The sequence below is a fragment of the Sceloporus occidentalis genome, unplaced genomic scaffold (assembly GCF_023333645.1).
Source record: "Sceloporus occidentalis isolate IW3139 unplaced genomic scaffold, rSceOcc1.0.p SCAF_1, whole genome shotgun sequence".
Taxonomy (NCBI): Eukaryota; Metazoa; Chordata; class Lepidosauria; order Squamata; family Phrynosomatidae; genus Sceloporus; species Sceloporus occidentalis.
In genome coordinates, this window is record NW_028316981.1 from 116761676 (window position 1) to 116785693 (window position 24018).

The window sequence follows — 24018 nt, forward strand, 5'->3', positions numbered from 1 at the left end:
GAACGCTTACCTGGGAATCAGCACCACTAGACTGAAACTGGGCACACTTTTGCTGTGCAGATCAGTGGTCCCCAAACTGTGCTCTTTAAGGGGGTTTTGGACTTCAGCTCCCAGAATGCCAGGCTCCTGGCCGACATGGCTGAGGCTTCTGGGAGCTGAAGCCCAACATCTCTTAATAAAGGGCACAGTCTGGGGCCGCCGGTGTAGACCTTTATTGGAGCGTACTGCGAATGCCCCCTGTCTCCCCCAAAACCAAGCACTAGCACTGTTTCCAGTGAAGACTTCTGTCAGACACCTTCAACCGACTCGAGTTTTAATCTTCAACTGTGACTATGAAAGCATCACAATGTGTTTCAGCCGCTTAATGGGATAAAACGATAGGCGTTGCGTTTGTAAGAAGCACAGCTCTGCTCTGGTGCCACGACAAACGCCAGTTCCCAGAATTCCACAGCACTGAGCCGTGGCAGAGAGAGGGGCGTCCAGAGCCGGGCTGCTCCTGCCCTGCGGACGCATGTTTTCCGGCTGCGTTGGGAAATTCTGAGCGGCCGCTTCTCCTTTTTGGCTCTCTGGGCGCGCCGTCCTCTGCTTTCGCTGGATTGGTTGGAGGCGTATCAGCTGACCATTTCCCAGCCCCGTTCAATATGGCGTGGCCTGTGCAGGAAATGTGGAGCGTGGGAATGGTCGGTGCGGCTGTGTAATGCCTTGTGGGTCCTCTTCTTGGTAGTGGGGAACCGGAGAAGGGGCTTGGCGGGGGTCCGGAGGAGGAGGAGGAGGAGGAGGAGGGAATGGCCTTAGTTAGGTCCTTTTATTGCCTCTCCCTGAATCCTGAAATGCAGTGGATTCTTTGGCCAGGGGGTTAGAATCGCGTGTGTATGTAATATATTGTGTGTGTGTGTTTATATATGTGTGTGTGTGTGTGTCAGTCATAATTGTCCACTATTACCAGGGACAAAATGTGGAGCAAATTCTAGACCAAGCTGTAGGACAACTGCAGGACAAAACTCAGACCAAAATGTAGGAAATTTAAGGTCCTCCATTTTTCTTAAATGTCCTACATTTTGGGCTGAGTTTTGTCCTGCAGTTGTCCTACAGTTTGGTCTAGAATTTGTTCCACATTTTGTCCTTGGTAATAGTGGACAATTATGGCAACCCTATTATATGTATGTGTGTGTAGTACATTTGTGTATGCAGTCAGCCCTCCATATCCACAGATTTTTTATCCATGGATTCAAACATCCACAGGTTGAAAATATTCCAAAAATATATAAATTCCAAGTAGCAAGCCTTCACTTTCCTATTTTATATAAAGGACATCATTGTCCTAATCATAGGATTTAATGGGACTTGAGCATCCATGGATTTGGGTATCCTCAGTCGGTCCTGGAACCAAACCCCAGCGGATAACAAGGGCCCACTGTATATGTGTGTGTGCATGTCTCTGTGTGTGTATATATCTATCTTCATCCTGTGCTTTCCCAGTTGTTGTGCCATCTTAGCTATGTTTCTGACTCCGTAGGGTAAGGGGAGGATTGTGGATAAACTGAACCTGATGCTTGTGTTTCTTCTCCCTCACCCCCCCCCCCCCCCACCAACGATACAGGAAGCACTGGGTCAGAGGCATAAGGTTAAGGCCAGGGCTGCAGAGGAAGGAGCATAATGATAGCCTGCAGGCCACCAGCATCAGAGATTTTCAGTTAAGTATCAAGCATGTTAAATGGCTTTGAGGAAAGGTCATCAAGATCCTCTAGTTCAAGCCTTACTGTCTCTTAAAGATAATATTTTTCTTTTGTTCAGACAAAATCAAGGGTTTCTTGAGAAGAGTTCTTTAACGAAGGATGCTGCCACACTGCAGCAGTTTGATACCATGTTAACTTCCATGGCTCATTGCTATGAATTCTGGGATTTGTGGTTTGGTGAGTGCACTAGAGCTCTCTGAGAGGGAAGGCTAAATATCTCACAAAGGCCTGTTACAGACTGCCAAAATAAAGCTGCTTCGGGTCTCTTTGGAGGTATGCTATTTAAATGATGCATGGGTCCTAAGAGTCTGGAGGTCGCGCCAAAGCCACACTCCATTCCTAAGCACTGGAGTGCAGCTTTGGTGCAGCTTCCGGATTCTTTGGATGCATGCATCATTTAAACAGCATACCTCCAAAGGGACCCGAAGCAGCTTTATTCTGGCAGTCTGTAACAGGCCAAAACTACCAATCCTAGAGTTCTATAGCACTGCGTTACGGTAGTTAAAGTGATATCAAGGTGCTTTATTTCTGCATTGTGGCAGCAGCTGTAGAGAATACGTCTTAGAAAGTTGTGGGGTCTCCCTTTTATGTTCTCTTGGTAAATATGAAGTATTAACATTTTAATGCCAAGTACTAGTATTTTTTTCTGTATAGTTGGTCTTCCATATCCATGGGTTCTGCATTCATGGATTCAACCATCCACAGCTTGAAAATATTTCATACAGTCCCCCACCCCCCAAAAAAGCAAATATTGATTTTGCCATTTTATATAAGGGGCACCATTTTTCTAAGCTATTTGTATCTATAGTTGGGTGTCCATATTCATCGATTCTTTTATTAAATTATTCAGCCACTCACGGCTTGAAAATATTCCAAAAATAAATAATAAATAATAATAAATTTTTTATTTATATACCGCCCTTCCATCAGATCAGGGCGGTTTACAGCAGTTAAAATACAATAAGCAATGAACATTAAAATCATACAAGAATTACATAAAACATAAAAACAGAAAACAAAAGGCCCCCAGGTTAGCCAATCCCGTTGCCAGTGCGGCGGGGGGGGGCCTATGGGACCTTATTCAGGGAATGCTATCCCAAACAGGTAGGTCTTCAAGTCCCGTCTGAATTGGGCCAGGGAGGTAGCTGAGCGGAGCTCTATGGGCAGCATGTTCCAAAGGGCCGGGGCGGCGATGGAAAATGTCCTCCTGGTAGTGGAGACAAACCTCGCCCCGGGAACCCTAAGTAATTGCTGCCCAGATGTTCTGAGGGTGTGGGGCGGAATGTATGGGGAGAGGCGGTCCTTCAGGTATCCTGGGCCCAAGCCATTTAGGGCTTTATAGGTCATCACCAACACCTTATATTGCGCCCGGAAGCGAATGGGCAACCAATGGAGATCTTTTAATACCGGTGTTATATGGCTGGCCCTGGACGTGCCAGTGACCAGCCTGGCTGCCATGTTCTGCACCATTTGAAGCTTCCGGGTTTGGTATAAGGGTTGCCCCATGTAGAGTACATTGCAGAAATCCAGTCTCGAGGTTACCAGGGCGTGTACCACAGTTTCAAGGTCCCTCTGGGCCAGGTATGGGCGCAGCTGGCGAATAAGCCGAAGCTGATGACAGGTGCTCTTGACCGTCGCATTCACCTGAGCAGTCAGGCGAAGGGATGAGTCAAGAAGCACCCCCAGACTGCGCACGGAGTCCTTCACAGGTAGCGTGACCCCGTTCAGGACAGGTGGAACCACCGCCATTCCTGGACCAGGGGAACCTATCACGAGTACCTCCGTTTTCTCTGGATTCAGCTTGAGTCGGTTTTCCCTCATCCAGCCCATTACTGACTCCAGACAGGCCACGAGAGGAGAGACGCCATCCTCAGTCACTGCATCAGTCGGAGACATAGAGAAGATTATTTGGGTGTCATCAGCGTACTGATAACCCCGCGCCCCATGTCTCCGGATGATCTCTCCCAGCGGTTTCATGTAAATGTTAAATAGCATGGGAGACAGAATGGCTCCTTGAGGGACCCCAGTTTTAAGGGCCCTCTCATCGGAGCACACGTCTCCCAGCTGCACCATCTGGGACCTCCTGGAGAGGTAGGACCGGAACCACTGGAGTGCAGTGCTGCCGATTCCCACCTCTGCCAGGCGCCCCAGAAGGATACCATGGTCTATGGTATCGAAAGCCGCTGAGATGTCCAAGAGCACCAACAGGGACACGCTTCCCCTGTCGATGCCCAGACGGAGATCATCGACCAAGGCGACCATGGCCGTCTCAACCCCGTAACCCGCCTGAAAGCCAGTTTGAAAAGATATAAATGCAAAAAAATCAAACAAACCATGATTTTGCTATTTTATATAAGGCGCACCACTTTACTATGCCATAGTATTTAATGGTTCTTGAGCATCTACGGATTTTATGGAACCAAACTCCAGTGTATATCAAGGGCCCGCTGTAATGGGAATTGAACGTCTACAGATTTTGGTATCCACTGTGGGGGGCTGAGTCAAACCTCAGCATTACCAATGGACCATTGTACTAGTTAAGAAATGTTTTATGCTGAATAGTTTTGAAGCAGTTTTGCTGTTGGGTGCCTTCAAGTCTTTTCCAAGTTATGGTGACATTAAGATGAAAACATGGAGTTTTCCTGGCAAGATTTGTTCAGAGGGGGGTTGCCATTGCCTTCTCAGCTGAGAGAGTTGACTTGCCCAAGGTCACCCAGTGAGTTTCCATGGCTGAATGGGGATTTGAACCCTGGTCTCCAGAGTCCTAGTCCAACACCCAAACTATTGCATCACACTGGCTGTAGTGATTTAGCAATATCAGAAAAGGCAAAGATTGAAAATGTGACTGTTTGTAAAATATCCTTTAAAAAGGCACAATTGCTCTTCACAGATAAAATTGGCGAGGGATTGTGACTCATTCATTCTTTCTTCCTTTTCATCCATACACAATCTTACATGATACCTTGGCCTTGCAAGATGCCATTTATACACAGAACAGGAGTGCTGGTGGATAAATGCCTAGATTTGTAGGATGCTTGCAATAGAAATAGCTTTTCTTATATTTTCAGAATATAGTTGAGGAGAAATCTAAGCTGATGACTAGCACATCTTCCTTGAGGATTTGGTATCTGGGATGCACTTTGGCTCCATATAGAAGTGTGGTAACACTGCAGCTTCAGAACAGTTGTAATCTCTTGCCAGCAACTACTGTTCAAGTCAGAAGTCGTTCTTTTGTCAAAGACATGGAGGGTGAACAGACACAAGATATGGAAACAGATGGTTCTAATCTGAAACCAAGTGTGGCTCAGTCACCTAAAGCAGGCACCAGTGATGGCTGTGAGCAAATAAAAAATGGCAAAACTCTGATCACAGAAGGGAAGGCGAGAATAATTTTTCCAAGTGCCAATGAAGTCTTCTACAACCCTGTCCAGGAGTTCAACAGAGACCTTACGTAAGTAACAATGAGTGGAAACATTTGTAGATGAACTATTGGAATCTGTCCATGAATGATGATCCTTGTTTTGGGCTTTTTTTTAATTAAAGAAGGGGTTGGGATTTGTAGACTAGAGTTGTTGAATGCAATGTAGTGCATTATAGTGAACAAGAGAGTACCTGTGAATATTTTATAGCTATTAACTTCTCTCTGAAAGAAAGTTTGCATAGTTCCTTGCTGAGATACTTCCTGTGCTGGAAGCTGATGTCCATAAAGGTTTTGGGGTGGGATCTTTGGTCCTCAAGAATATGTGTACAAAATACGGTACGTATCTGTTTGGTGTTTAACTCCTTGTTCATAGTAATGTCCCTCAGTTGCAAAGGGTTTGACACTTTTGTTTTTGAAAGGAAACCTCTTCACCACAATCTCAAAAGTCTTGTGTCTTGGGTGCCCCCCTTCATTGCTAAAAGGATCATTGGGGGAATGGATTTGTATTCCAGGGATATAAGTATGTACATCCTGGTTTTTACTGATCTCAAGAGCCTTTTGTCAATGAATATAAACTGGCACCACCTTGTTGATGAAAGCATTGATGAAAATAAGACGGGGCATGAGCCTTTGCTCTTTTGTTCCTTCTCTCCTTTAATTCCTGTTGGCAGTGGAAGGGACTGGCCTTATTTGCTGCCCAAAATATCCTGTTATATGGAATGTGGCTTCAGGGGTCTGATGGATGAGAAGATCCTTACTGAAGGAAATGTTTGTGTGTGGTGAACCTTAAAGGATGATTTACAAGTATTTTTCAATTGATTAGTTAACCTTGACACAGTACGTTTTATTAGTGCAACATAGGAGTGAGCTAGGGATGTTTCTTCAGATATTATGCAGGTTGTATAAACTCTCACTATTGGATATGCTGTCATGTTGATGGCAGTTGCAGGCCAAAACATCAGGAGGGCCATAGTTACTCAGTCCTGGTGTAACAGTTTAGAACTAAAGGTAAACATATATTAGTATAAGCTGATAAATATGGGGAAACAGACTGATTTAGTAAATGAGTTTTCATCTAAATGGCTTATTGTATGTTCAGTTTACTGTATTGACTTCATGAATTTGGATAAGTGCCGTTTACAAGGGACCTAAGACAGTAAGTTCTTTTAGAATTAAACAATGAAAATACTGAATTGGTCTCCTGAACAATTAAATGATGGCATAAACAGAACCGTAGAAGTGATTAATGGTGGCATAACTTCAACCTTATCTGTTTTGTAAACCCATAGTTGGTCCATGGGAATTATGATGTTCTTTTTACAGCTTGGAATTAACTAGTTAGTTAATGTGCTAGCTTAATTTATTTAGAAGATTTGTCTACTAGATTTGTCTAGTAATTTTGCCTACCTTTCTACACTCCACAATTAATGCTGAAGTTAAAAATAGTAAATCATGTTTTAGAGGCCATTAGTATGGGTGCCTCTCCATCTGTCACTTTAAGTAAAAGAAGGTCTGCTGGCTCCGGAGAAGAAATGTTAGATTTGGAGGCAAGAGGCCGATTTTTCACTTATCACCTCCAGTGGGTCTGGTCACACACTTTGAGGAGTTTGATACAGTTGGCATTTCAAACAATATTTTTTGAATAACCTCAATTAAAGTGACACTTGTACCCAGATAAATAGAATAGGATTGCTCCATCCACTTCTCATAAGACCACTTTCCCCAGATGATCTGGCAAAGAAATTCTTAACTCTCTAACATACAGTTGGCCCTCCATATCCATGGATTCTGCATTACATTGTCAATCATCCACAGCTTGAATATATATATATATATATATATATATATATATATATAGTGTGTGTGTGTGTGTGTGTGTGTGTGTGTGTGTGTGTGTGTATTCCAAAAGCAAACCATGATTTTGCCATTTTAAAAAAGGGACAACATTTTACTATGCCATTGTATATAACAGGACTTGAGCATCCACAAGGGATCTTGGAACCAAAACCCAAACTGATACCAAGGGCCCAATGTATATTGTTTCCTTTACACACTTTCACCCAGTCTACTTTTTAGAGCCAGGATTCACTCATTCAAAATGAATGAATGCAAATATTGCTTATTTCATTAGCCTCACAGTACAAGGTTAAGACATTTAAACAAACAATAAGATGAAATGTTGCAGAGAATAATAGGATTATTACATAGGTTATCTTTTGATGTAGACATGACACAAACAGAATATGGGATTCCTGGCTCCTGCAGGCAAAACATGGGCTTCGTCCTGATGTTTATAGGCCATGCTGCTTGATCAGGAGTGGAGAGGCAGCAGAGATTCAGTTGTGCACAAAAAATGTTCTGCATATGCTCAGAGGCTTTCAGAAATTTCATATTAAGGATTTTTCACTCTTGATTTTCCTACTGCTATTCACTTATTATTGTACTTGTAGTGGATCAGGATCTTCTGACTGAGATAAAGCATTCCTTTAACAAGCAAGCCTTTAAAACTTGAATAAAGTGTTGCGGGGCATGTTTGTGGAAAGAAAAATCCACAAACACCTGGACAATTTCAACAGAAAACAGGAAACCTTAAAGTGAAGTTTTTCTAAAGTGACGTGTATGTTTGAGTGCCTAGCTAGTGATGCTTTACAGAAATCAGGATTTCTCAGGATGTCTACAATCTGGAAAACAGCCTCTTTTGAAGTCACCACATTGTTTAGTGGTTTTTTAAAAAAAATATCCTGGCTGCGAAGCAACAGGACTGCACTGACTTGAGTTATGATACTCCCTGAAACTCTTTCCTCTCTTGCTAACAGGTGTGCAGTCATTACAGAATTTGCTCGCCTACAGCTTTCATCAAAAGGGATTAGGAGTGAGTATCAATGTTTTCCTCTTTATTTCAACTAAGGTCCAGCAGAAGAAAAAAAACCCCGCAATCATATATAAGAGGCCCAAGCACTGCTAATGCTCTTATAAAGTTGCCTTTTTCTCTGTTACACAGTACAAACAATGTGATGATTTCCCAATGATTCCCACACTATTCACTGTACTATCTTTTCTTCGTAAGAACTGGCATGGCCAGGGGCTGAATTAGGAATATTTCCCATTTCTTCCCAGGAGCTAGTCTTTCTCCTATTCATAGCAGTAGTTGCAGAAAGGAGTGCTGGTGATACTCTGTTCATCCTTCCTTCCTTTTATACAGTTTGAATGATTGAATTCTGGCCTAGGAACAGCTCTGTTGTACAGCAGCTTGTATACTATTGGTAGCTAGCTGAATGATACGAACTAGCCAGGCCTGACTTTGAAGCAGTAGTTAAGACTCTGTAAATATCCTTTTAACTAACACTGGCTTTTTCTCTAGCCAGGATTCTGTCTGCTCTCTGCTGCAAAGATCAACAAGCAGCTGCAGTCTGCTTGTGCAATTTACGTAATGAGTAGGCATGTGAAGTTAATAGAAAATTGAACTTCAGGTTTTTTTTTTTTTTGATGGCACATAGTTCTCCAGTTATCTAACAAAATTTTCTTCCTGTTCTGGGAAATGCCTGCTAGATGTATTTGAGAATGTATGTAGTCAATCAGTATCAGCTAAATTAAGACAGTGTTAGTTTGTGTCTTTGCAGTTAAGTGGCTAAGAATCATAATTGAAAGACCTGAAGGGGATCCTATGCAAACAAATAAAAAGCAATTAATTTTTGTCAGTCCTGTTTAGTTTAACGTTGAATAGTATACTGTATTACAGTTGCATCCATGAATTGGTGATTGGGTTCAGGCAAGATTCCAGGGGTGGGTTCATATCATTTAATTAATTAATTAATTAATTGCACTTACATCCTGCCTTTCTCCCAAAATTGGATCCTAGGAAGCTTACAATAATTTTTAAATATCCAACTAAATCATTAATTTACAAATGTGAAAAAGGAATTAAACTTTAAAAATTTTCCCTCCAGTTGCTGTCCCTGGGGAGAAAGATGGCTCTAAAGTTGTTGTGGATCTCTCAGAGAGAGAGAAGGATGATGACTTGAAACAACCACCTTCTGATGTTCAGCCAGAGGAGGGGGATCATAAAGCTGCAGCAGTGGGAGAAGTTTGCCAGGTGCTGTATTCCTCTGTTTTCTTTGAAGTTTTGGGAGGGCTCTTAATAACACTGAATTGGTTAGCCCTTTATCAATATCATTTATCATTATTATTTTAAATGTGTTGATCCTTTGTTTGTCTTTGTCTATCCTTTATTTTCAATTTTTCTTATGTCACTAATGCATTCATTTATTCCATGTATTTTCTATGCATGTGCCATCTTTCCTTCAAGAAGCCCAAGGCGGTGTACAAGGTTCGCTCCCATTTTTACCCCGACCATATTTGCCACTAGCAAATCCTAGAGCTTCAGCTGACCTTGTTAAATAAGGAGCCTGAGACTTGGGGAAGAGCAGCAGATTTGAACCATTCACAAGGCAGTGCATCAAGATGTGCTAGAAAAGTTAACTTGTGTTGATTTCAGGATATAAATTGGTCCTAAGACTTTAAGGAAAAGATTTGTTCCATAACAACTAAAGTCAATGCCATTGTTTCTTGACACTCCTGCAAATGCCATCATGCTGGGCCTTCGTCTTATGGGACCTAGGGCAAATGCTCCAGACAGGTTTAACCCAGGAGTTGTTTGTTTCTAACTCCATTCTTTCAGGACTTCCATCTATGTCTCTTGCTAAAACTTTTTTCTTTCTCTTTGTAGGGTGGACTGAGAGTTCTGGAGGCCTTGGCTGCTTCTGGCCTACGTTCCATTAGGTTTGCCAAGGAGGTACCTGGCCTTCACAGTGTGGTGACTAATGACTTCTCTTCCAAGGCAGTAGAGCTCATAACCCAGAATGTTCAGCTTAATGATGTGGGTCACCTGGTGACTCCAAGCTTGTCAGATGCTAGGTAAGCACAGATCTTTCATTTAGGGTTTGGATGTTAGAACCATTCCTCACTTGACAGCTGGATCCATTTATCTTTGTAAATGTCCTAGAAGACAGTAGAGCTGGGACTGGGGCTCATTTATATGTCAGTGGCTAATCAGGATGCAAATGGCTCTTAGGTGATGGTTTGCATCGGTGATGGTGACCCAGAACCTTAGAATGCTTTACTGGCCATGTTCTTAAGATGGTAGCACTTAGGATTGCCAGTGGGGTATATTCTTACACACACAATCAATTATTGCATTTAGAAAACTAGCATGTCATGTTTCTGGCCTTTCATCCTGGCATTTAATTTTTTATGTAGCAAGAATACTTTAGTATGGAGAACAGTTGAGTCCTAAGTGCCAGAATGTATAGGTTTACTATGTCACTAAGGATGCTGTTTCTCTATTTTCTGTTCATGGGATTTGCTGCTTCTGATTGCACCTGTGTATCTCTCCTTTCCCATATGCACAGGATGCTGATGTACCAGAGTAAGGTAGACAAAGAGCTCTTTGACATCATTGATCTGGACCCATATGGCAGCCCTTCCACTTTTCTAGATGCTGCAGTGCAGGCTGTTAGCGAGGGAGGTAAGATGGCAGTTACTGAGGATGAAAAATGTGGTCTTTTGATTGATTTTTCCAGTGGTTTTTTTTAAATACAGCACCTCTATCCTATATTTAAAAAATTCCAGGTTGGAAAATCTACTTTGCATCTTTTCCTTCCTTCCTTGGCCAGCCTGAAGAACCAGATTGCTATGAATTTCAAAACAGAATTTTAATCTTAGTAAATGGTTGATCAGTTGATCGTTATTTATCTCTGTCTGTCTGTCTGTCTGTCTAATCTGAGAAATTGAAATGGGGGATAGCTCTAGCCCTGGCTTTATTCATGATGGAGAGGAGAGATTGCAGTAGTGATCCTTACAAGCAGGGAAAGATAAAATATGTCTGATACTGCCCATCTTTCTTGGACTGCAACTCACTTTGTTCTTCACCACTGGTTAGAGCTGATTGAAATAGTAATTCAAAAACATCTAGGGAGCTGCACTATGTCCATCCCTGTTTTAAAGTGTGACAAATGTTCAGATATAATTGGGGAAGGTAGAACTCTGTCCACAGCTGACTTTGACAAATGATATATCTCCCACAACCTTTTTGACATTTGAATCCTGTGTTTGTCACTGTCTTATACTCATGAAGCAGAAAATGGATGTCATTTTCTTTGCAGGGATAGGCTTGCTGAACCTTAAGCTTTTCTCATAAGGATTTAATAGAACAGCCTAATGTCATATGACATAATTCCCTCCTCCACCCAGTGGGTAGTGGTGGTGGTCTTAACAATGTGTCTCTTGACTCAGCTGTTGTATGGTTTGATACTTTCTGTGATTTATCTGTATTTTCTGTGAATTATCTTCACTTTGTTGCAGGTCTCTTGTGTGTTACATGTACTGACATGGCTGTAATGGCTGGGAACTCTGGGGAGACCTGCTATAGCAAATATGGGGCCATGTCAATCAAGGCAAGGTTCTGTCATGAAATGGTGAGTAGATTTGAGTTTTCAGGAATTCTTGTGTACAGCCTGTGTTCTGCTGTTGTTGTCTCTTGCCCTGCTCAAAAGGAAATAGTTCCAAATTGGTTGTTTTGCAAGAGGCAGTGGTAATAGCCAGTAGTGCTTGGCATGTATCTTTGTCATAAATAAAGAGAATGTGGGACCATAGCCTTTTCTGCTGGACTGACTGTTCTGTGCTTTACTGAGGTGCACCCACACAGTAATGAACTCAGTAGAAAACCATTTCCAAAATGAGGAAACCTAGTATGGACATGCCACAGTATGTGACATTTCAGTGGCTGTTCCTGCTCTCTGGAATTACATTTCATGATTGACTAGGCTGGACCCCTCCCTGCTTTCCTTTTGCCAATGGGCGGATACCTGTCACTTTAAGCAGGCTTTTAATGTGTAAGCAGGGAAGCTTCTTAGTAGGTTGTATGTTTTATTTATTTTTAAAAACTTCGATATGTCCTTAAATGATTTTATACTGTTTAATGTGTGGGTTTTTGATTGTTTAAAAAAATTGTTGAAGTTTTTAATTGAATTTCTTTTGCTCCCACTCTGGGAGAAAGTTGGCATACAAATGAAATAAAACAAAATAAAATAAGAAACCAAGGCTCAAAGAGTCCATGAATGGCATGATGTGTAACTACATAATGTCACTGTCCAAAGACAGCTGCAACTTCTTTCTTTCTACAGGCCTTGCGGATTATCTTGCACAGCCTTGATCTACGTGCCAACTGCTACCAGCGTTACATTGTCCCACTCCTGTCTGTCAGTGTTGATTTTTACATCCGTGTTTTTGTCCGAGTCTTCACTGGGCAGTCTAAGGTCAAAGCATCTGCCAGGTGAGCCTGCCTCAGACTTCGCTGAATTGCCTTACAGTTCCCAGTATGCTTTGTCTGCTGGGGAAAATGTGCAATTCTCCTGCATGATGCTCTCTAGTGCTCCCATTTCTCTGAGGTAACATTGGGGCTTATCCACTACAACAAGTTCTTCTGAAAGCTCATATCAGAGCCATTCTTTATTTGCCTTTGCTATGTAGTAACTTTTTTCCTCTTGACAGCAAGCAGGCTTTGGTCTACAATTGTGTGGGCTGTGGTTCCTTTCACATACAGAGACTTGGCAAGATGGCTAACAATGGAAACAAGTAAGATTACTGAATGTTTTTAATGTCTTTTAGTAGCTGCTCCTTCCATTGTGTTGTCTTAGCCAGTTCAGTGGTTAGATGCAGGAACAATTGTATTGCTAGGTATTCCTGTGCCACTTAGAGCAAGAAATCTCTTTCAGAAAGGCATCCTTTTACAAATGGGACTGGTGACAGCCATTTCCCCTTGCTTTTCCTTTGTTTTGCAAAGTACAGGGATTTACTTCTAGTCATGTATCTAAGACTCATAAGAGCTGTTAACAGAAAAGAGGGGGCAGGGTGTTTCTGGGAGGAAAGGGTGGCTGTGTTTACCATGAGTTGTAGTCATAATCAATTCACCTAATTATTCTGAATGCTGCCTATCGGCATACAGAGCAGTTAGTTCTTCTCTCTGTTACAGACACAGGCTGTAAGGGCTCTCCTCACAGGGATTGCAAACTACCAAACAGGAAGAGACCCTAAGGCAAAAAAAGTCCAAGCTAAGCCAAAGCAGGTGCTGTGGACCTGTGTCTGATATCAGATATAATGGACCCAGTTTTCAGTTACTTATATATGAGGAGAGACATGGTGGCAGTCAGTCTTTAGTCTTCTGGATGCCTAGAAATGTTTAGTTTCTGTAAGATTTCCTGTAAGGCAGTAACCATGCATCAGTGGAAAATGTAAGAGGAGACTAAACTAGAAACGAGTCCTTTCGAGCCTGAGGATGGTCTTAAACTTTACTCTTTCTTGCTAAACAGTGTCAACTACAAGGCTGCCTGTGGGCCTCCTGTGGGCCCATCCTGTGAGCACTGTCATCAGCGCCACCAGGTGAGCTTCGCTGGTTTCTAGACCCCATCATAGGATGCTTCTGGCCAAGAGAGCCCCAAATAACCCGTGCTTCTCTTCTTCCTGCAGCTGGCTGGCCCTTTGTGGGCAGAGCCTCTCCATGACGTAGGCTTTGTCCAGCAAGTCCTCTCAGCAGTTGGGAGCAACCCAGGACGCTTCCAGACAAGCCGGCGGATTCAGGGCATCCTGAGCATGGTGCTGGAGGTGAGGATGGTGCCTATGGCTGCCTAGATGAGGATGGCTGTTGCTAGATAGGATCTAGTCCCCTTTAATATTTCCAGCAGGAACAATTTCTCACTGAGTTATAATGCAGTGTACTGTCAGGGGATTATACAGCTAAGCCAGTGAATAGAGCAAATGGCACAATTACCATTAAGAAGCACTGAATGGATGAATGTGTGTGCCTGCATTACATTGTAGCTATTTGTTCAAAATGAAAATGCCAAAGTGTGTGTTAGGAGCAGTGACAAGTATTTTGGTGCTCAGCCCTTTTCAGTCCAGGCTGCTGGTTTTCAGACTATGTTCCAGGGGCATTGGAATTCTTAGAAGTCAGGAGTTAACCGAAGCCAGACTTGTTTATTGCTGCTAGGTTCTGTCTTGCAATCAATAGCAGCAGGGCAGTATTCATGTCATGCTGTCTCTCAATTTAGTAGGGGGGAAGCTAGCAAGGTGGATCTTGGCCCTGTATGATCTGAGTGTTCACCCTAGACCAGTTCTTCTTAAGCTAAATGATGTAGGAAATAAGTAGTGCCCTCCACCAAGTGCCAGGGGCCAACACTATATTTGTACCCATTGGCTACAGCTGTTTCTTTTTGTCCTTTAAACTTGTGGACCAGCCACAGCCCACTATTTTGAGTAGAATGTTCTAGACTACTGTGCTTCATAGTCATCTACAACCTCCAGAGGTTCTGAGGTGAATAAATTAATGCTTCTTGCTGCTTTTCTGGAGGCAGAAAGTTTAAAACCATTGTCTTTGTCCACTAAGGTTCTCTCTAAGAGAAGCAGCTGCTGCCTCATTTGTTGTGACAGCAGGGCTAATCTTCTATTTGACTTGTCTGTTTCCTTCTTGTGTGGTAGGAACTCAATGATGTCCCTCTTTATTACACCCTTGATAATCTCAGCAAAACCGTCCACTGCAGCAGTCCCTCATTGCTACAGTTCAGGTAAGATTTGGAGGTGCAGGGCAAGAGGTTGCTGTCCTAAAAGTGGTATCCCAAGAGAAATGGGCAGGCAATCACCTTTATCGTTTGTTGTGTTGGGCAGGGGTTCACCTTACTGACTGACAGGCCGAAGCTTTGAAAGCCTTTTGAGATCTAAACCTAAAGTCTTGTATAATAATAAAATAATAATAATAAAATTTATTTATATTTTCCCACCTCTCCTGGGTGGATCGAGGCGGGATTACAGCATAATATCAAATATAATACAGTTAAAATACATTAATACAAACAAGTTCATAAAATGCAAAAATAGCAATTAACATAACAATAAAAAGCAATTTCACAAGCAATGGTGGGGCAGAATGCTCTCATCCTGTACAGGGAAGTAGATCTGTATTTCACAGGAGATCAGGTGGGTAAGCTCGCCAGAAGAGCTCTGTCTTAACTGCCTTCCTGAAGGTTTCCAGGGAGGTGGTAAGACAGATCTCTTCTGGGAGACCATTCCACAGTCCTGGGGCTGCTATACTGAACACTCTATGGGAAGGTGAAGTAAATTTAGTTGTTGTTAGCTCTAGCAAATTATTCCCCATTGTTCTAAGAGTGCGGAGCGGATTATATAGGGAGATGCGTTCCTGTAAGTAACTCGGGTCCAGGCCATATAGAGCTTTAAAGGTAATAATCAACACCTTGTATTGCACCCGGAAGCAAATTGGGAGCCAGTGAAGATCTTTCAAAATTGGTGTTATATGGTCAAACTTTGAGGATCCGGTGACCATTCTGGCTGCCATGTTCTGCACTAGTTGCAGCTTCCAAATTTGATACAAGGATAGCCCCATGTAGAGCGCATTACAGAAATCAAGACGAGAGATTACCAGAGCATGTACCACAGTTTCAAGGTCCTTTTGGTCGAGGTAGGGACACAGTTAGTGTATCAACTGAAGTTGATACCACGCACTTCTGGCCGTCGCATCCACTTGCACGCAAACTGCAAACTTCGTCCTTCAGGTGAAGTGTGACCCCGTCCAGGACTGGTTGGCAAATTTCCTTCCCCAGACCTAAGGATCCTATGGCAAGTACCTCCGTTTTCTCTGGATTCAACCTGAGTTTGTTTACCTTCACCCAGCCCATCACCGACTCAAGGCAGGCATTCAGAAGAGAGATGCCGTTCTTAGTCACTGTAGCAATCAGAGACATAGAGAAACATATTTGGGTGTCATCAGCGTACTGATAACACCGCGCCCCATGTCTCCGGATAATATCTCCCAGTGGTTTCATGTAAATGTTAAACAGCATGGGGGACAGAATTGCGCCTTGAGGGGCGCCAGATGTCAGCTCTCTCTTTAGAAGAGCAGCTGTCCGCCAGCCTCACCATCTGGAAACTGCCCAAGAGGTAGGAATGGAGCCACTGGAGCGCAGTGCCCCCAATCCCCAACTCCCTCAGGCATTCCAGAAGGATACCATGGTCTATGGTATCGAAAGCCACTGAGATGTCCAAGAGCACCAACAAGGTCACACTTCCCCTATTGATGCCCAGATGGAGATCATTGAGTAAGGCGATCATGTCTCAACTCCGTATCCCGCCCTGAAGCCGGTTTGAAATGGGTCCAGATAATCGGTTTCTTCCAAGACTACTTGGAGTTGGAAGGCAACTACCCTCTCTTGATCACTTTGCCCAAGAATGGTAATAAGGAGACTGGTCTGTAATTGTTTCTCACCAGGGGGTCCAGGAAGGGTTTTTTAAAGAGTGGTTTAACCACCACTAATTTTAATTTTGATGGAAATTTATCCTCCCTGAAGGTTGCATTGATTATAGATTTTAATAATCACAGCATCCCCACCCTGGGCGGTCAGCCAAGATGGGCAAGGATCGAGGGGGCACATCGTCTTCCTTACGCTTCCAAGGAGCTTGTCCACTTCTTCGGTATCTACAAACTCGAAATGATCCAGTTTAACATAGTCCACGGAGTCTCTGGATACCTCTCTTATTGTTTTTGTTATAATGCTGGCATCGAGATCAGCCCTTATCTGAGAGATTTTATCTGCAAAAAAATGATTAAAGGTGTCACAGCAAGCTTTTGTTGGTTGTAATGGAGGGTTCAGGGTGGGACGCAGTTGGGTTAACTCTTTAACCACCCTGAACAAATCTGCAGGACGAGACTCTGCAGACGCAATATGTGCAGCATAGAAGGAGTATCTGCTCTGGATGTCCGATAAGCATATCCAACACTTTTCTATTTCTTAAAAGTTCTGCTTTTGGATTCAGTCTTTACCAACAGAATGCCTTGTGATCCTCTGGTTCGTTATAGCTCAGGCATAACAGCTCAGCTGTTAGATCAGGGTGAAAAATGTGCTGTCCTCTAGATGTTTTTGAACTGCAAACTGCCCACATTCTTCCCCATTGCCAACCGCTGACTGCAGTTCATACAAGTTGCAGTCCAGCAAATCGGGAGCGCTATATGAATATGCTGTGTGGTTTGTTCGATAGTGCAGGATGCACAGGCCCCAATGTCTGGTCTTTCAGGTTGTCCAAAAATACATCCTCTGGCAGGATGAGTTATTTTTAATGTAATTTTTCCTGGTTTAAGTACACAATTGCTCTTAGTCTGGGAACTGATGTGTGTGATTGGACGGGGGGATTTTTGATTCAGCTTGTAGGATATGGAACAAAGAGCATTTCACAGAGTATTTGGGAAGACTAAACTGACAGGTTCGGGTTTGTTGTCACCAACAAACAACAGACATTTAGAGTGGCATGCTGAAATGGCCTTGATTAAGCCAAAATGGGGTCCCACACCATGTAATATTAGCTTGAGTCTAGTGCACACATAGATCATTTTTAGGCAAGAAAGCCTTTGCAGCAGCTTCTGTTAGTGTTCCTTTTGACTTGGGAAGCTGGCAACTTCCATGCAAGATTTCTTTGGCTTTCGTTTTCAGATCAGCTCTCCTCCATGCGGGTTACCGGGTGTCACTGTCACATGCCTGCAAGAGCGCCATCAAGACAGATGCACTACCACCTGTGGTTTGGGACATCATGCGTTGTTGGGTAGGCTGAGTAAGGGATTAATTTAATGAAAAGAAGCACATCATAGGTCCAGGCTATCTGAAAGACTGTATCTCCCCATATGAACCTGCAAGGGTCCTAAGATCTATGGTGAAGAATTTATTTTGGTCCCACCACCATCACAGGCTCACTTCATGAGGACACAAGAGAGACTTCTCAGTGGCTGTTCCCGTCCTTTAAAACTACCTACCGTGACAGCCTAGGCAGGCCCCCTCTCTACTTTCCTTTTTCTGCCAAGCAAAGACATTTTATTCAACCAATCTTTCAAAGTATATTTGTATCAAGAGAGGCTTTTATATGGGGTGCATGCTTTAGTTATGTTTTTAACTTTTCTATGTTTTAGGTCATTTTATACTGTTGTTAGCTAGTTGATTTTGTTTTTAAATTTTAATTGTAAAAATTTAAAATGGTTTTATTTGTGAGCCACCTTGGTTGCTTTCTAGGAGAAAGGCAACATAGAAATGAAATAAATAAATGGGAGCTTTTCACTTTTGGCTCACTGACTGCAGGCATCTCCCAAATAGCTATGAAGGTGCTCTGGTTTACAGGGTCCTTGTACACTGAACAGCCTTGTGGTATTGGAACCCTTGTCTTTTTAGCATTCAGCGAAAAGTGATATGCAAGCATGAATTATTTCCTTCTGTCTCATTGCAGTGGCACCCCTTTTCTGCATATGCACTGTGCCATTTGGGTCTGGTATGATAACAGAGCCATATAAATCAAATACATTGAACCAGGAAGGGAGTCGCTAGACATGTTTGGAGAGAATGAGTTTCCAGCCACCATCTCTTAAAGTTGTTTCTTTTCTGGTCCACCTTCATTCACCTTTCAATAAAAAGGTTCTAAGGTAAAACCATCTCTCTCTCCTGTTTTCCCCAACATGCCTGTCTCTCAACTTCAGGAGAAACTCAATCCTGTGAAGAGAGAGCGCCTTTCAGAGAGCAGCCCAGCTGCCCGCATTCTCTCTGTGGAGCCCAAGTAGGTAATGGGAAATTGAAAGACTGTGTGTTTGCTGGGCAAATGTGGACCTTCAGCCAAGTAGGAATTTTTCCTTATGGGCAAGAAACAGTGGCAAAAATGTGAATGCACATGTATATGCACATATTTTTTTTTAAATTAAAACAAAATGAGCTTTCAAGTTTTTTGAGGGTTTTTCAGGCTTTTCAAGATTGCAGAATAAGTCCTACAGGACAGTATGTGTACACATGCCCAAGTGTGGTCTCTCATAAGTTATTTGATTCTTGTAAAATAGAAACAAATGCTGTGTCACTTCACTTTGTGATAGACAGTACTTATTAATATAGCCTCTCTTGAGTTCAAGTCCTGGCAGAGTTCTCTGACCACCTTCTTGACTGACCCTCTCACTTCCACAGGTTGCAGGCTTCCTTCACTGTCCGAGCAGATGCTAATCCTAGCTCACGAAAGCAGGGCCTCAAAAGATTCCAGCTGAATCCAGAACCCTTCTGGGGGCCGAAAGCAAGAGCAAAAGCTGGGTAAGGTTTACATGGAACAAGGTGATGATTGGAACAAAATGTTCCCAGATTCTTGGCTGGAAAACCTCCTGTGACAGAGGTTGCTCCAGTATTAGTACTTTCCATGGCTGTTGCGCAAGGAGGTATATAGTACCTCTTTGCAGAATGCTTTTTCTTTTACTGTGCAACAGCAGCCAGACAACATGGAAGGTGCAGCTCCCCTGATCGGCTGTGCAGGGGAGAGAGAATGTGCTCAAAGAGCTACCTTACACTCTTGCTGGCTTGCACCCATTATGGATCTCCTCCACTTGCTCAATGTTATGTTTTGCCAGTGTCAAACAGGATTTCAGGCTGTTTTCTGTTGTGAAATGAAAACTAAAAGTTTAGGAGGATTAGGAGGAAGCCAGAATGCTGTCCCTCTCCATTTCATGTGAAAACATTGCCAAAATTGTTTTATTGTCACTGTGTGTGTACACGCACACGTGCATCTGTAATAGAAATAATTGTCTTTGGAAGAAAGCCTGATAAAGAGAACTCTGTGCAGGTGTATATAAATGCCAGAGCTGAATTGGCTACCAGCTCTGGTTCTTGTTCCACATTATGGTCATACTCTCCTGACCAGCTGAGGCCTGGGTAGCAAGGAAAACAAGGTGGCACTTGCCAGTGCTGGCATCCATGGTGGATTATATGTGTGTCTTTCCATTATGTTTTGTTGGTGGCCCTAAAAAGGGCAGAGAAACAGCCACATTCTTAACAGGCCTACTGGGTTAGGGGTGGGATTTCCTCCAATCTGCAGGAGAAAAGAAAGCTACATCAAAACAAGAGGAAAGCATATGGGGAAGAGAGCGATGGGACCCACCTGAAGAACTTCCCCTGTAAAAGGTTCCGGCAAGTGAGTAGTTACAGCGGCTTTGTTATGTCTGGAACTGTGGATGAGGAGATTGGCTAAATATTTGGTAGACCTCTAAAAGATATTCCTAGATAGGAAGTGGGAATCATGAGGTGCTCTAGATGTTGTTGGGCAGCAAGTCATGGAAACCCTGATCAGCATAACACTGACGATGGCAAGAAATCCTGGGAGTTGTAGTCCAACATCCAGAGGACTGCCTGTGTCCTAACTACGACTTAGATTAGTGATTCCCAAACTTTGATTCTCCAGATGTTTTGGACTTCAGCTCCCAGAATTCTAACTATTGTTTAAGCTGGCTGGAGCCTCTGCAACGTGAGGTCCCAAACACTTGGAGGACCAAAGTTTGGGAATCACTGAAGACCATGTGTGTGTAGTGCGTTTGACTGTTGGTGTTAGATTAGGGAATAGTTTCTCTTGAATAATGCTTGAAAGAGATTATAACCTCGACCCACTCGAGTGCCATATTATGGAGGGTTCTTTTCAGATCCACTATTGGTACTTACATGAATAGAGGGGCTTGTTCTGTTCATGGAAGTCACTGGGATCTAGTAGAGATGTTCTGCTGCATGACAAAGGTGGCAAAGTGGTCTCTGAGAAATTCCACAATCCCTGTGCTAGCCCAGGTTGTCTCTCACACTGCTCCAGAGGGTCTTCTAGTCCTCCAGAACAGCTCTTCAGGCAGCATGGGAGGCTGAAAGGGGAACTGCAAATTTGTCTCCCCATCACCTTCCAGTGAGAGCAAAACTCCCTTGAGTCCTCATCTTGATCCAGCCCACTCACTTCTGTTGCCTTGCTCCCATTGAAATGCTCTGTCAGCTATTAGAGAACCTTGTTTGCAAAGGAAACATCTGGCTCTTGGTCCTCTGAAATAAAAAAAGCATTTTTGAAAAATACTTCTTTATTTAAAAGAAATGTAAGCATGTTGAAGGGGGCAGGAGGCTTTGAGAGAAGAAAATGGGTAAGCAGTCCTTTCCCACAGTACAGCTGTGGACAGCTCATTCTACAGAGTTAAAGACACTCTTCTGTCTGTGCTTTTTCACCCTTTTGTTATTTCAGCTGCTAAGCAAAGGGTCTTATGGACAACTGTGTTTCTGCCTCTGAGGAGGCAACTTGCAGGGACGTAGCCAAGGGGGGGGGGTTTGAGGGATCCGGACCCCCCCCTCCATTAGAAAAACAAATGGCATGTGCTGCTGCACCCAAGCCCCATGATAATGGTGGCACTTAGTCTGGACACCCCCCACCTTCCTAAAATCCTGGCTACGTCCCTGCAATTTGAATATACAGAATCCTTTTTAGTCCAAATATCATCCCATGTCCATTAGCAACTGCATCTAACTAGTCACATTAAATGTTAAATTTGGGGACATAGACTGCCAGAAGTGGGTAGCAAAAGAAAATGATGTTTCTTCTGGTCAGGCCCCCACAACTAATGAACTACCTAACCACGTGCTGCTTACCAAGGCCTACTTGGTTGCTCTGCTTTTGCAGACCAAGACAGGAAGCACAAATGAGAGGATTTTTAAGCTCGGATGGGTCATCAAACTGATGTGATTTGGGAATGCTAACAGGCTGGGGACAACGGCAGAGGGATGCAAGGGCTGGAAGAAAGTAGGGTCAGAAGCAACACATGACCCACCTCACCACAATGGCAAGGTAGCACTAGGTTCAGTTGTATATCAGTCACACTGTTCTTTGGTGGAGGAAGCCAATTTTATCGTGCCTATGTGTACATGGATCCAAAGGCCAACTGAGCAATACAATCTGGACTGAGAATAAGGATTTGAATTTCTGATTGAAGATGTTACAATAAATGCCACTTTTCCCTCTCAGGGCAACTGTTCACTTGGGGACAAATGCCGTTACTCCCATGAAACAGAAAAAGAAACAGAGCCAAGTGACACATCATGATGAAAATGGTCCTGAACACCTGCTTGGATTTGATTTTTGTGTTAATGGAGAGCCTTTATATTAAACACTTGTCTATTGGTGATTTTCCTGCCATTAAATGAGAATATCTTTTAATGATGTTTAATCTGTATTTCGTTATTAAGCTGACCACCTGTTAATCAGTCCCACTTTTGAGCCTGACAGAATCCATGCTCTTCAGATGTTCCCATGGAAAGAGATAATTGCCCCAGTCTCTGAAACTTGTTGCCTCAATAAAGTATGAGAGATCTGGAACCATTCCAGTGTAGCAACAATTATCTTTTCAGGTGAAAAAGGTCAAGTTTCATAATGTGGTGAAGTGACAGGCTGGTATCCCTGGGTAGAAGTTGTATACAGTATTCTGTTTTTGGCCACTGTGGAGGTTGGTATTCCCTTCCTCTCTCTGCAGTGACCAAATACCCCCCACAGCTGGTGGAGTGGGGGTAATCACAAAAGCATTTGGCTGGCCTCCCATAGCCAGACGTGAAATGTTGACATCAGTTGCTGCAACCTCAGTGAACATAATAGTTTCACATCTGGCTGCAGGGTGTAGCCGGACACCTGCAATCACCCTTCCAAGCACAGAATGGCTGTGGGTAGAGGACTTCAGAAGCTGTACAAGTCTGAAGTGGTGGTGATAAATATGTGTGGTGAAGCAAGGTAAGATTGCAACCATGATGTTACAAAAACTACCTTCCAATTCAGAGCAGAGAAATCATAACCCCTAATTTAACTTCCCCACCCACCTGCGAGTATACCACACAAGTGGCCAATGAGAGAATTATGCATCTCTCTCTCTCTCTATATATATATATATATGTATATTAAACAGCAGTGCTAATGGCATTTCTCTAGCTTGACCAATGGTAAGCAGAATATAAACCCATCACTGAATGTTGGATTCTAGGGGACAGAATGAAATTGCCCAGAGGCACAGGCTTTGCATACAAAAGGTCCTAGTCCAAGGCAGAGATTTCTGGTCTGAAACACTGCAGAATTTCCCTTAACCCTTTGCTTCCAAGCTCATATGTTGTTGATCCTTAAGTGTGTCCATTGTGAAGAATTCTAAACACAGGCATCCTTATGAGAAAGATGTTCATGTGATTTATAGCGAACTCATTACTATGTATATGCAAAGCAATCCTGTAGCACCTTTGAGATTAACTGAAAGAAAAGGTGGAAAGAAGCATGAGCTTTCATAGACTTTCTATTTTCTCAGATGCATGTGAGGAAATAGACTTGCCTATGAAAACCCATGCTACAAACCTTTGCATATTTCATCTCAAAGGTGATCCAAAAGCCCTTGGCACACAGATGTCCCAAAGATCAGCAGGAAGGGGTGGCTTGAAGTTGCCCCCACCAAAGCCGCCTCGGGACCCTGGCACCCCCCCCCCCCAGTCCTGAATGTACCCTATGCCGCCTGCTCAAATAGAAGCAGAAAAGATCTGTTCCTATTTGGGCTGCCTTAGGTTGCCCTGGCAAAACTTTCAGACCCTCTGGTGGCATTAAAAACACCGTGCTCCCAGCGTATCCTGTGGTTGGCTGGGCAGCTTCAGGGCATCTTGGGGGGGGGGGGTGGCGTCAAAACGTGCCACCAAGCCTCCCAGAAACTGGCTTTTGATAGGGCTGTGTCTTTGAATTCTGTCATTTATCTATATGGAAGATACATGGAGGTTAAAGTTCAAAATTATCCAATGGTTCTCCAGTCATTCTTTATCCAACTGCTAAGGAAAATTACTTGTGCTAGCCCAATGTTTGAAAATGGTATGTATCATCAGTCAGTGTTAGACTGGAGTTCCTCAACTTTTTTGGGCTGAAATGAATTTACATCAATACATGGTAAAGTGGCAATTAATAATAAACCTGTGTTGATTTGTG

The 24018-nt window shown here is 43.2% G+C and overlaps 1 protein-coding gene across 4 annotated transcripts; it reads left to right on the forward strand.

Annotated features, from left to right (window-relative positions):
• Positions 1-634: 634 nt before the first annotated feature.
• Positions 635-22236, forward strand: LOC149321995 (tRNA (guanine(26)-N(2))-dimethyltransferase-like). Of its 4 annotated transcripts, none has more exons than XM_089532606.1 (18): positions 635-680; positions 1601-1693; positions 4805-5187; positions 7974-8029; positions 9105-9250; positions 9884-10071; positions 10566-10681; positions 11518-11630; positions 12339-12487; positions 12706-12789; positions 13524-13593; positions 13681-13815; positions 14689-14774; positions 17706-17814; positions 18734-18810; positions 19206-19325; positions 20076-20196; positions 22045-22236. In XM_089532606.1, exons 3-18 carry the CDS (start codon positions 4832-4834, stop codon positions 22120-22122), a joined length of 2004 nt encoding a protein of 667 aa, XP_089388732.1. In that variant the 5' UTR covers positions 635-680; positions 1601-1693; positions 4805-4831; the 3' UTR covers positions 22123-22236. The 4 variants fall into 4 exon arrangements, with proteins under 4 accessions (XP_089388732.1, XP_089388761.1, XP_089388741.1 ...); XM_089532615.1 differs by having other exon boundaries at positions 641-704; XM_089532625.1 differs by lacking the exon at positions 635-680 and adding an exon at positions 835-855.
• The last annotated feature ends 1782 nt before the right edge of the window (positions 22237-24018 follow it).